This window comes from Carassius auratus, chromosome 36 (assembly GCF_003368295.1).
Source record: "Carassius auratus strain Wakin chromosome 36, ASM336829v1, whole genome shotgun sequence".
NCBI lineage: Eukaryota > Metazoa > Chordata > Actinopteri > Cypriniformes > Cyprinidae > Carassius > Carassius auratus.
In genome coordinates this window covers 2113268-2127145 of record NC_039278.1, presented here as the reverse complement: position 1 = coordinate 2127145, position 13878 = coordinate 2113268, and the positions used below count along the sequence as shown (strand labels likewise).

Sequence of the window (13878 nt, the reverse complement as noted above, 5' to 3'; positions counted from 1 at the left end):
TTGGGATTATAAAAAAGACACAAAGCCTGTATTATATCAGTGCAGAAGAAAGACACTTTGGCAGCACAAGGATATTAGATTTAGCTCTGATTGTGTAAATGTGACTGTGGTTTATCTGAGTGACTTCAGTCTGGCTGGTCACATGAACCAGATCGTCTCTCATCAGAGACTGGTTTGGACCTTAATCTAATATTAGTACTTTCACATGCATTTACAAAAGAAGCACATTAACAGCATACAGATATTGTAAAAAAAATCATTTTACTTGTCCCAGAAGTGTAAGTGAACATGGTATACAAAATATTTACAGAGATTGTTTGTCCTTTCACAGGCTGAACAAATGAAGGATGAACAAATTAAGTTGTTTTTCCATTTTCAAGAACCAATTTGCAAAAAATAAAAAGTTTCATACTTAAATGTAACGCACAATTTGACACAATCAGCATAACACCGATGTCAAGAGTATGGTCCAAATAGCACAGATGTTACACAGCTTAACAACTAGATGTTAACCTCAGCATCACACTGATCATCTCAAATTAATCTAGACAGATATTTTCATTTGTTTGTGCTGGTTTGAACACTACTGTTCAGAAGCATCTTCAGCCTCATCAGCTCTGTTTCTAATACAGCACACGTGATCGCTCGTCTCGTGCTCAGCGTTGCTTCAGATTCAGATCCCACTATAAACCGAGCAGTGCTTTGGCCTCTTCACTCTGTGCCATCAAACTCTCGCTGGCGTATTTCTGCAGCAGCTCCATCTTCTTCCGTCTCACCAGGGCCTCCTCAATCTGTCAGCCACAACAACATTATTTTAACAGTTTTACTTTACTCATTTTAAAGCTGCGGTAGGTAACTTTTGACGCTCTAGCGGTTAATAAACAGAACTGCTTGCTTCTTGCGGAAGAACATCGTAGCCGGAACTACTTCTCTCTGTTTATGTCTATGAAGAATCACAAAGGTACTGGGTTACTCCGCCGCGGTATCCCCGAAGCAATCTAAAATAGTCCGAACATAAACACTTATTATAGGTGCACCCTAGTGATTCAGGACAAGCTAAAAACACGGTTTGGAAAATGGATTCATGGTGTACTCGCTTATTATATACATTTTTCTACATTTTGAACACAAACAAAGTTACGGACCGCAGCTCTGATTGGTTGTTTCTTACCGGGAGCGATGGAGTTTCTGCAAATGGCAATAGGACACTGGGAGGAGCCAGAGGAGCTTGATTTTTACACAGATTATCTGTCTCATATTCTACTGTCAGGACATAATGACAGGTTTAACAAATATGTAAAAAATACATTTTTACAAAAGTTCCCTACTGCAGCTTTAAATGTTATGATTAAAGAAACGGTTCACCCAAAAACTATAATTGTTATTTCAACACAAAATTCTCAAAGGAGACTGTTTTTTTTCTGTTTTAGTTCACAATAGTCTCAAACTGACCATGAACTGAAAGCTTTAGTGAAAAGTTTACTTAAGGTACATTTTTAGAGAATAAATGATTTTTTTAAAGAAAAAAATGACTCGAAATATGGTGCATAAATCATTTGGACTACTATTGGATTCTCATAAATTCTTCTTTTGTATTTCCTGGATGTCATGTGGGCTTGGAAAGTAAATAATGGTACTTTCATTTCTCTTTCATTTTGTCAAACTGAAACAAACCTCCTTCTGCGTGGGAACAGGAACATGAGCGATGAACGCCTGTGAACCATCTTCTCCCTCCATCTGTTCTCCCATTTCATCATCAGACTGCTCAAAATACATTACACCATCAGACAAATGTAATGAATGTAGAGGGAGAAACTGAATTAAACAGAGCAGCACGGACGGAGAGGTTTACCTCTTCGTCTCGGACAGCGTAAATATATTCCTCCTCTTCTTCTGTGTCTTTCACACCTCCTCCAACAGCTAATCGAGCCTCTTTGTCTGCTTTCCATTTCTCAACAGCCTCTGCTATGACTGCCGGACCAGACAACACAAATCAGGATTAACACTTGTGCATTATATGTAACTCAGAGTTACACACTTAATTGTGCGAGCGTGTGCTTCAGGTCACTGGACAGTCAGCTGCAGAGGGATGCTTCAGATGAGTCGCTCCAAACCTGCAGCTGCACGTCTGGCATTGGCTTAACAGACTCAAATGGGAAACACATGTCAGGAAATGCTATCAGCACACAATGCCACAACTGTACCACAGCGTACATTCACACAATGCAGTGCTTCATCCGGATGATGCCAGTGTGTGAGCGTCTAGAACACCCTGAATCTGGTTTCAGAGGGGTCTTGTGGTGGTTCGGTTCATCTGAAGGCACGGGGAGCCCAAAACACGTGCTGCTTCTGCTCTTGCTAATGATCTTCAGCACTAACTCAAGTTAAGTGAGTGATGCAGCTGATTTACTCCTGCCTTCAGCACAAAATATTCATATGTAATGGCATAATAATAATAATAGTATTAGTAGTAGTACTACTAAAATCAGCTTCCCTCTCAATCTATGGCCAGGTTTACATACAGTGTGTAAAGATGCAGTCTCCCAAAGGGGTTCACATTAACATCCCAATCCATCATTTGTTGAGCTTTGATCACAATTAAATGATTTTATATTTTTATTACACACGTCATCTGGGTTTGATTCATTGATAAGCATTGCATAATCAATTTGATCCATGTCCTGATGGATGTGGTGATTTCTGTACGAGTCAGATCCACGGATGTGAGAGAAACACTTTGTTAAAAAGTAAACTAACATAAATGAATAAAAACCACTAGCACAAAAGCACTAAATTACTCAGTTATGACATGCTGATTATACTGTTTTTGTCCCATGCTAGAAGATTATTTTTGCACTATCAAATAAGATATTGAATAATAAACTGCACATATGTCACATGTTAACTTTGACAGCCCTGACACATACAGACAACCGGTCTGAAGAAAATTAGCAAGGCTGAATTTATTTATTGAAATATAGAGTATAAACAGCAATGTTGTCAAATATTATTATTACCATTTCAAATAATTGTTTTCTGTGTGAATGTAATGTACAACAATCAAAGGTCACGTTATCCTTCAGAAACCATCATAACCCTCATCATCATTAATATTTCTGAGGAAACTGCGATGCATTTTACTTTTCAGGAGTCACAGATGAATAGTTCTTTCAAAGAACAGCGTTTATTTAAACTAAAAATCTTTCATAGCATTATAAATGTTTATACTGTCACAAACAATTGAATGTGCAAGTATTCTTTATTCATACACACCCTAAAGTTTTGAATGGCTGCATATATCACAGTTTCCACAAAAATATTGTGCAGCACAACTGTGTTCAACACTGATAATAATCAGAAATGTTTCTTGAGCAGTAAATCATCATATTATTCTGATTTCTGAAGATCATGTGATACTGAAGACTGGAGGAATGATGCTGAAAATACAGCGGAGCATCACAGAAATACATTACAATTTAACACATTCACACAGAAAACAGATATTTGAAATTCTAATAATATTTCACAACATTACACTTTGTACTCTTTTTTTCATCAAATAAATGCAGCCTTGGTGAGCAGAACGGATGTCTTTCAGAAACTAAACTAATGTCATTTAAAGGTTTGACAGGTAGTGTGTTTATCACATCCTCTGCTACCTCTTTTACTCTTTTTGTTCTCTATTATTTTCATTTTTATTTGCTGATCTTCTAGTTTTACTTCCTACAAAATTGCATATGCTGCATGTTATTACTTTAAGTTAACGATACTTCATTTGTAATCATTATAAATCGCTTCAATGAGCTTCTGCCTGAAATTAATTAATGTTATCTAGCTGTAGGATCCTTATATCGTATGATTATCTTGAACTGTTCATCCGTGAAATGAACATTACTTGGACACATTCACTTCTGCTTTGTAATGTAGACGCATTAAATGACTCCCAGTAATTTACCTTACGCTTCAAACTTGACATTGCTGTATTGCAGTATTGTTGTCTTGAATGCTAAATAAAGAAACATGACCATCTTGTAATCAGGTATAAATCACAAACATCAGTATCAGTCAGCCTGTGTGTCTGGTGTTCAGCTGATCTTGCCCACCTTGTTTCTCATACTCCTGCTCCAGCGGCACTAAAACACCGTCGTCCTCATCTCTATAACCATAATAGTCAGCATCTATTTCCTTCATCAGCTCACCGCGGGTTTTTCTGGGTGCTGGCACAGCTGCAATGAGAAATCACACAGATTCAGATGATCATGTCATGCAGGATGCCCAAAACAATCATTTCTGGCCCGAGGAATCGAGCGCCAAAACATGCTGACATCAATAATTCACAGGAAGTCCCAATGCTTCATTAAACCAGAGATATCATTAGCCTCTCCGCTGCATCATATCATCACACAAAGGTCAAATGTTGTGTTGTGTGACTGAACTTACGCTCTTTTTCGAACAGCTCTCTGACTCCTGGTAAGTCTTTGGCCGCACCGAAATACTTGTATCCTCTGTTTCCCGGCACCTCTTTACCCTCATGATCCAACATCTTCGGCCCCACTCTCTGTCAAACACAGACACAGTCACCAAATACTGCCAAGACGCAAATACACTGCACAGTCTGCGACTCACATGTGGACATAAAACAAAGATTATATGATTTACAAGAATATATATATATAAAACAATGAAGAGATATTTCAGATATTTTACTTTTGTTAAGCCACTAACCACATAATGTAAATGTGTGACATTGCTCGGGTTAACTCGGAAAAAACCAAACCTAACACTGAAACATTCTTGTGTTCGTTTTCTGAGATTAGTTTAATATGTTAATAAAACTGGAACAAGTGCAAAACTGAACTATTTGCACCTCACTATAGATGCTGTAAAAACACTGTAAAAAAATACAAATAAAATAAAGAATCCTTGTGTTTGCACACACACACTGATTCTGATAAAACACAACGACAGATCAGTCCTTTATTTGATTTAATACAGCATCCAGATGCATTAAATGCAGTATGATTAGAGCTGAAACAGACCAACAGATGCACTAACACTCATAGTTCAGCACTGATATTCTTACCCTGTAGTCCGGGCCTCCCAGCTCCTTGATCCGCACTTCCCAGTGGCCTTTCTCTCGGAGCAGTTTGTTGATTTCATCATTCAAGTCACGAATCTTAAACTCACCCAAACCAGCTGAGGAAGACAGACAGACAGGGGTTCACTCAGTAAACACCACAGGGACATTCAATCTTGACACATATATATATATATTCTCACCGTTCTGAATCTGGGCGACTTTCTTTGAAATCTCACTGATAATCTAGAAGTGTATGAAAGATGTTTGTGAGTTAATATGCATGTAAGCGGTATCTATCAGAAGCAGCGCTAGTGTGTCATTCCTGACCTGTCTCCTCCACTTCTCTGCTTTGGGTAACTCGTTACACTCTGAAGCAAGGAACGGTCTTCTCTCCTGCGAAAGTGTCATATGATCAGGTGAACACAGAAACAGATCTCTCCTCACATCAGTGTTAGGTGATAGAGTGTCATATGATCAGGTGAAGATCAGAGATGCTCTCAATCATCACATCAGTGTTTAGATGATAAAGTCTCACTTTAATCTTTCCCTCTTCGAGCTGGGCTTGACGAAACCTGGCCAGAGCCGTCCTGAAAAGTAAAGAGACAGCATTGCTAGAGATCTGACAAATCACACCAGAGAAATATAACGTTAGAGAGAAAACACTTACATGGCCTTCTCTGCGTTTCGAGCCTAAAAACAGATAATAAAAATAGTTCATTAAAGCAGGTTGTGTTTAAGTGCTCACATGTAACGCTATAACATCAGATATCTATTTTTATGAAAATGTCTCTCAAACTTCAGAGTCTTATAAGTATCCGATTAGAGGAACTCCGTCATGTAACGTTATGTTTATTATTAAATCTGTTTATTTGAAAACTTCCGTTAACGGTGAAATTACTCCGCTCTTGAGATTCGCTTCTTATTACAGTAGATTCATTCATTTTCAGACAAAAGCGACGTGATTACTTTTATAAATGTACACCAATACAAATATGATCATTCAAAATTCACTAACTAAAGAATAATATATATTTTACCATGTTTGTAGTTCAGACGTTCAATCCTGCGTGAGACCAACGGTGAGCAAAGCACGACGCGTGGATATGACGTGTGCACAACTTCCGGCGCGCCAAGCGATGACAAATCACACAAACGCTTGATAAGGAGGAATGTCGCATGTGGGTTTATTTACTTATTTATTTGTATTTCTTAGTATACTCTCGGTGTTAACTAGAAAGTACTTTGAAAGACGTCTGGAAATGATCACGAGGTCATGAGTAAACGCAAACATGTTTTTCAAAAGGCGTCTTAGGACCATCTACCGGTGAGAGATAAAACTGCACTTCAAAAGGCCTTCTATTTAACTCATTAATATTACGATTGACAAAAAAAGTAAACGCAAAGCCTTCTTCAAAGATAAACCATTTTCTGTTGTCAGTGAACTTGCATTTCCTTCATTTTTCTATTATATAAGATTGAAGTTGATTGAATTCCCCCTTCGTTACATGTGTATCTTACAAGAAAGTGAAGCACACTGCATCCACAGATGAGTATAAACAGCATCTTGTAATCTTCCTCTCTTGTCTGTTTCTGCTGACAGGGCAGCTGGACTGTTTCTGCTCATTTTAACAGGGATTTTACAGCTTCTTGAGGGAAAGCTGAACTGGGACTTCATGCTCTTAAACTCCTAGTGTCTGTAATAACTCTTGGCATCATCAAACACTGAAACATGTTCCTGCGTTGACACACTTCTGGGGAAACTCCATTGCACTCCACTGCGACTGAGGTCTCAGCTTGGTTATGTTTGGTGCTTCCTTTAACCTCTTCAGCTCTACAGCCTCAGTTGAACCCACGTGTGAGTCAAATATTGCATCATCATAATAATTATGTAGAAATCTGTGGAGCACAAAAGTAGACATGCAGTATATGGTATCTTTTAAAAGCTCAGAACCTCAGCTTTCATAGAGACCCAATCACTTTTGCATTTATGTTACGTGAAAGAACATTATAAGGTCTGAATTTGACCCCCCTCTCTTGAGAAAATCATATGAATAATAGTAAATTTCATGTTTATATCACACAAACATAGACAAGTCACATGTCTAATGGAAGCTCTCACTCTCAGGAATATCGGTATGTAGTTTATTTTAAAGATTATACACTTGACATTAACATAATAATCAAAAGAATCATAAAGATGGAGATGACTCCTCTGAACAGGCAAGCACATGAGTCATATTCCTGCTCCGATCACTACTTCCACTAGCCCCAAATGGTATATCAGCTAATTCTTTCTCTTCACGTGTCTGTGAGCATGCATGGCCAAACGACACTGTAATATCTCTCAGATGTGCAAATCAAAACATGCCATGCAGCCAAAAACTTTTATTAGTTTGGATTATATGTGTTTATCATAAAATTGTGAATATATACAATATAATATATGCAATATTCCACCACTGTGTAAAAATTCATGGTTTTCTGTAAATGGAGACCATTTTTCTAATTTTTCTCCAGCTTTTTTAAGTTCAGTCTTTAACTGCAATGAATGAGTGTAGAATATAGTAGAGTTAGGGTTAGATCTGTCCCCTCATCATCTCAAAAGAGGTCAAAACACTCATCAGGAGACTTTACTACGAAGTCAAAGACGATGATCATCAACTCAAATAAGACCAATCTGCTGACAGGAGATGCTTAGATGCATGTGAGAGCCAAACAGAAATGGACTGAATCATTCAGCTCTCCACAGCTGAAAAACTGAGCTCCTGCTCTCCTGTTACACTGAAGCTATGCTTAGCTTTGCTCTTATTGATCCATGGTAACCCAATAGCACTTCATACCCCCCTGACATTACTTCGCCCTCTCATTTGGCTTCAAGACAACTAAAAATAAAGTTTCTATGTACTCTTATGAGTCACATGACATCAGCAGCAAAATTCAGCCCTGCTTCGGTTTCATTATATTGCTTTTCGTAATACCATCCATTAGTGTTTGCACAAACAAGGAATGTAACTTTAAGTAAAATGTGCTGTTTATAGTGTGCCGCTGAATAATTTATTGATGCAAGTCATTCCTTAAGTTAGGGTTCATCAGACACCTGGCAGAGCAGCTGTTGCCCTGAGCTATAACCTCACTAGGCTCTGAATAGACACCACAGTAAACTAAACTGGGCATTCACTCGTCTGTCAGAGGACTCTATGGGCTTTTAATGTGCCAACAGAAACACAGAGGTGCGTTTATACAGATGTCAACAACTGTTACAAGGACCTTTTCTGCTGCACACCAGAGATTACATTTTTTATATTATTTACTTATTTTTTTTTTTTTTTTGAAAATGAAGTCATTTTAGAAAATACCTTTAACAAAAAAAAAAAAAAAAAAATATATATATATATATATATATATGTATGTATGTGTGTGGATGAGCATTCAGTTTGCAAGGCTCACTCACAAAAATAAAATATATGTCTAAAATGTACCGAAAATCCAAGATACCATCTATAAACCAAAAGAATCAGGGAAAAGTGTGTGTATTGGTGTGATGAAACAGTAACAGGAGACCACTCAGAAAAGAAACGCCAGTCTTTAACCCCTTCCTCCTCCAGATTTATTGATAGTTTAAAATTACATTTCTATGTCCTAGAACTTCAATTGCATTTACCTTCCGACTTAAAAACAGAGTACAAGCAAATGATAGTTTTTTTTATTATTATTATTATTATTATTTTTAGAGTAGTCTAAGTGATATTGTACAAAAATAACATTTTGATTTCTGTGAAAACATTCACCTTTCTTACGACTCCTAATCTGTTTAATGACCTTTTTTTGTGTTTTTCTTCTTCTTTTATTGTTATTTCATTGAAGTTTCCACCTTGGGTAGAGCGACCTGAACTCCGTCCGTCCATATCGCTTGGGATCATGGCCGTCTCGAAATGATCAAAAACAGCCCGTGTTTTACACAGGATGTCATTTTCTGACACTGTTATTACTCAAGGTTTCCAGAATATGCTATAAAGTTGTTTTGCGTTACATTACAGGTTCTGTATTTTGTTGTTTTCTCCACATAGCTGCGTGCTGCTGGTTTGGCCTGGATAGACCCGACCGTATGTGTCCTGTGCTGCTTTTCCAGGTCAATCACTCGTAGGCTACCTCAGTCTCACCTCTAAAACAAAAAATGCAAATCATTCAGAAGCGAGCGCTTCCCTGATCTCTGTATGGTTCTTTTTCACCATCTTTTTTTTCTTTTCTCTCCGAGGTCCACGAGCCTCTAGAGGCCTACTTGACAAACGCTCTTCCACTCAACACATCTCACACATCCCTGTTCACCAGTGGCATGGAAAGGGGGTTCTTTAACAAAGCATTATACATAACACCTCTACCAAACTAAACATAAACATTTTTTTGTATTAAATGCAGAAAGTGGAAAGTTTTTTTTCCACCCCTTTCCTCCTTTTACATGTCAAGAGCTCACTGGCCTGGGAATAGCCTCTATCTGCCAACCGTTGGCCAGTGAAGAGGATTCAGAGAAAATAATACAACCATCAATCAGAAAAAGGAGGGGCGAACGAGGAGACGGGACTAAGCGGTGGCCTCGATGGTGCACTCTTTGGCGACATGACCAGATTTCCCGCAGTTGTAGCAGTTGACTTCGCTGGCCTTGCTGCACTGTACGGCGACGTGTCCGATCTCTCCGCACCTGAGGAGCACAAGCACAGATCAGGCCCAGCGGTTCGCCACCCGGCTCGTTCGGATCGCTCCTCACCTGTAGCACTTGACTTTCTCACAGCCCTTCTGGATGTGTCCGAAGCCGCCGCAGGAGTAGCACTTCTGCTCGTTGGCGTGGTCGCAGTCGCGCGCCATGTGTCCAGCTTTACCACAGTTGTAGCACACCTGCTCGCGCTCCTTCTTGGGCTCCTTGCAGTCCCTGGAGATGTGGCCGCCCCTGCCACAGTTGTAGCACGCTGCAAAACACACGCCAACGCATCAGAAAAACAGATCCGGCATTCTCCTATTCTTCAAACAGCGAGGAACACTGACTCACTAATATGCAAAATGTCCACATTCACAACATCTCAGAGATTTAACAATGAGTAAGAGCCCATTTTTTTTACATTTCATGTCCTTACCATCCTCAGTCCTCTCACAGTCCCTCGCAACGTGGCCTGGTTCTCCACAGCGATAGCAGAAAAGATCTAGTGTAGGGCAGGAGAAACACAGTGTTTACCCAATCAGCTTGAGAAATACCTGTGTGTTCAGATCAGTTCAGAGCGAGCGGCTCTCACCTTTCCCTCTGCCACGGCCCTTCCCACGGCCACGGCCAGCGTTCGGACAGTTCTTGATCCAGTGGCCCGTACGGCCGCAACCAAAACACTCGCTGCTGCTCATAGCCTCTGACTGCACCCTACAACTGAAGGAGAGAGCAGAGGTCAGAGGTCAAGATTAAACCTGATGGGGAGAAAACAGCTAGTGAAAACAGCTATATTCACTGGACTCGCAAGTCATTAGGGAAAACAGTACTCAACTGCATGAGCAAATTTTACTGAAACCAGTTGTAAACCAGTTTATAAGCCATTATAATTTGCATTTACTTTAAATGAATTTACATGATTAAAAAAAAAAAGATTTGCAGTTTTCAATAAAATGCCATTTACAAAATAACTCGTTTCATGATACAGGTCTGCTGAATAAAGTCTTAAAAATACGTTTTATTTGTAAACATTAAGAGTATTTTTTTCTCTCTGTCTCTGATGAGTTCTGGACTCGAGATCCGCTCGATTGAACCGATTCAAGATTCGAAACGAATCGTTCGCCAACTGGACTTCGCTACAACTGTCACAACTCACGTAAAAACACGTGGTGCGTTTATACATCAACTATTTAAACCTGCCGACCCTTTGGAGCAAAACGATTAAACCCGATGCTGTTCGAGGGGAGAGTTGGGAACGATGCCAGAAAATCGTACAAATCAAAAATCAAAAGTCGCTTATGTGGTGAAAAATGCTGCCTAAAGTGGACTGTGTAAACAACACCGATATGAAGCAGAGTCGCTACAGTATCTGCACTTACACGCAGAGAGCGAAACACGGTGATGAAGATCAGCAGTAGTCTTCAGGGCTGATCTGTGGCCCACAGACCCTCTCTCTCACTCTCAGAGAGACCATCCAGTCCCACGGAGACATTATATCTATCCTTCAGCTACCTTCAAACCTCATCATCCCCGCGATACAGCGCTCACCGACTCTCCGCTCGCAGCCTGTCGCAGCAGGCCAAAGTGCGCGGCAGAAAATATCACTTCTGTCCCTTTCTGGACGCGTTCAACCGCAACGATTCGCCTTAAAAACACAGCTCTGGCATTTCACGACAGCGGAGACACTCTCCGAGCGCGTGACGGTGTCACAACACGGTGTGCATCGAGTTAAATGTCGTATTTTCGTCCTTTAAGGGAACTCACCTCGGCGACGTGACTCGTTGCTGTTTATTTTCGGTTCCTCCTCTCTGCGCTGCGCCACACGCGGTTTGCGCACGGCACGCTCGCGCTGACTCCTGTGGCCCCGCCCACCGCGCTCTGCGCACGGCACTATGGGCTGCAGTGACTGATGGAGACACACGGGGCCACACACACACACACACACACACATCTATATATGTAGATATACAGAGCTGGGTATTACTGATTACATGTACTCTTCAGGAATCGGCTAAAACACAACTCTTAAATCTTTATTTGACACTCTTACTCTAGCACTCTTTATTCTAATTCTATTATTTTATAAAAATAAAAAACACTTAAGTTTACAGTTTAGACTTGCACTCTTTTCATTTGCTGCTTGTTTTCTCTTGCTTCTCTATTCTTTTTCTATTCTGTTTTCTTTTTATTTATTTATTATAATTTAAAAAGTAAAGCTAACTGAGACTTCTTATAGCACTTGTATATCATTGCTCTTCTGTCTATTTGGATAAAAGCTCTGCTAAATTACTAAATGTCAATGTAAATGTAATCTGGATTACATAATCAGATCCCGAAAATTAAGTATTTGTAATTAGATTAAATTACAATTTCAAATACTTGGAATCAGATTACAGTTGATTTTTTTATTAATTACATGATAACATTTTATTGACACAATACCAATAAATTATTCATCATTTATTGATTCTCCCCAATTCCTCTTTTTTTTAAAATCTTTTAAATGTTATTTTCTGAAACAGCCTGTAATATACACTCAGAAAGTCTTCCAGTTGGTTTTGTAGACATTCACACAAAGACAAGTCACTAGTCAGGTGCATATAATTAATGCTTTTGTCTTTCAAACTATTTAAGACACAAATTCATGTCATTTCTAGGCTTATTTGCATGGCTTCCATTTTTATTTATTTATTGGCCATCTGAACCTCTTTCATCTAATAAATTACCTTCAGACAATTAAAAATAATCAAGTTCACATATTTAAGTCTGACATGTGCATGTACACGGTTCTCTGATGTTGGTTAATAATCACATGACATGCAGGTAAACAAATACAATATGTATTTTGATTGATGTTATTTTAAAAAGATTTATTTTAAAGTGACATTTTTATGGTTGAACCCCCTGCCGTTCCTTCATGAACACATTATATAATGTTTAACCCATGTTGTTACTAACCATCAATGGAATAGAGTTTCTTTTTTCTTTTCTTTGCATAAATCAACGTGATAAGTTATTTCAAAAGTATTCTTAAAGTAAACATAAATTAGTTTTTGTTTTGTAATTTGGATTTTAGTAAAGGATTATAATTTTTAAGTAAGAATCTCTCTCTCTCTTTCTCTCTCTCTCTCTCTATATATATATATATATATATATAGACTGTGTGCACAATAGGCAAGTTGTATTTTTGAGGATTCATTTTATAATTGAACAAATGCAGTGTTCTCGGTCAATCCAAAATGATAATAAACATCAAACCTGAATAATTAAGGAAGTTAAAGTGAGGTTTGGGCCATGTATGCACAATTATTGGGCAACTATTAGTGTGCAGAAATATTATGCAAGTAAAGGATAAACAGACATTTCACCATCATGTTTATTTTCATCATGTAACTCAATTTACAAATACACATTTCTGACATTTAAAATAACAAGAAGAATACAGGGTGCTGATCTGCCTGCCTCACTTTCCCTCATTACACAAATACACATCACCTGATCACCTCAATCCAGCGCGCATTCACGTTTATACAGCTGGAAAATATGATGATAACATGTTTGGAAGATTACCCATGAACACTCCCCTCCTTGATCTAAAAATATCTGGCATTCATTTAGTGAAATGCAACACCCTTAGTGAAATATGATAATATTTAGTAATTATTATTTAAATCAGACTCAAACTGTTTGTGATAAATCAAGATCTCAGGAAAATGTTAAAGATATATATATATATCAGTATTCCTATGAAATATTAGATATTATTATGAAAATCTTGCCAATTATTACTCCCATTAATACATTTATTTTTTCATTATATTGCCCTCAAAACCCTGGCTATTTTACACACACACACACTGCATAAGGGAAAATTGTATATTAAATCATTCTGTTATATCTTTCATAACAGTTCATCTTTATACAAAGTTTGGTATAAAAAGAAACATTTATCTGTGATTTAAAAAATCCCACTGTTTTTGCCTTTTCATTTCTATTCATGTCTTTTTATAAAATAAAATAAAAAATACTTTTTAAAGAGCTGGTGAGCTTTATAAAAGACATAATAACATATGAATAAAATATACATTTTCAAAAATGCTGTTTTTCCATT

General features: G+C 38.2%; 2 protein-coding genes across 3 annotated transcripts; both read right to left on the bottom strand.

Moving 5' to 3' along the window:
- Nucleotides 1-242: 242 nt before the first annotated feature.
- On the bottom strand, nucleotides 243-6237 carry isy1 (ISY1 splicing factor homolog). The gene is made up of 11 exons (XM_026220753.1): nucleotides 6118-6237; nucleotides 5748-5770; nucleotides 5616-5667; nucleotides 5408-5473; nucleotides 5281-5323; nucleotides 5084-5196; nucleotides 4441-4558; nucleotides 4104-4226; nucleotides 1853-1971; nucleotides 1675-1761; nucleotides 243-791 (listed from the first exon to the last, which is right to left on the bottom strand). The coding sequence occupies exons 1-11, from the start codon at nucleotides 6118-6120 to the stop codon at nucleotides 684-686; spliced, it is 855 nt and encodes a 284-aa protein (XP_026076538.1). The 5' UTR covers nucleotides 6121-6237; the 3' UTR covers nucleotides 243-683.
- Nucleotides 6238-8669: 2432 nt separating this feature from the next.
- Nucleotides 8670-11678, bottom strand: cnbpb (CCHC-type zinc finger, nucleic acid binding protein b). Of its 2 annotated transcripts, none has more exons than XM_026220754.1 (5): nucleotides 11532-11678; nucleotides 10363-10487; nucleotides 10207-10272; nucleotides 9843-10041; nucleotides 8670-9776 (listed from the first exon to the last, which is right to left on the bottom strand). In XM_026220754.1, the coding sequence occupies exons 2-5, from the start codon at nucleotides 10463-10465 to the stop codon at nucleotides 9659-9661; spliced, it is 486 nt and encodes a 161-aa protein (XP_026076539.1). In that variant the 5' UTR covers nucleotides 10466-10487; nucleotides 11532-11678; the 3' UTR covers nucleotides 8670-9658. The 2 variants fall into 2 exon arrangements, with proteins under 2 accessions (XP_026076539.1, XP_026076540.1); XM_026220755.1 differs by lacking the exon at nucleotides 11532-11678 and adding an exon at nucleotides 11147-11457.
- Between the last annotated feature and the right edge of the window lie 2200 nt (nucleotides 11679-13878).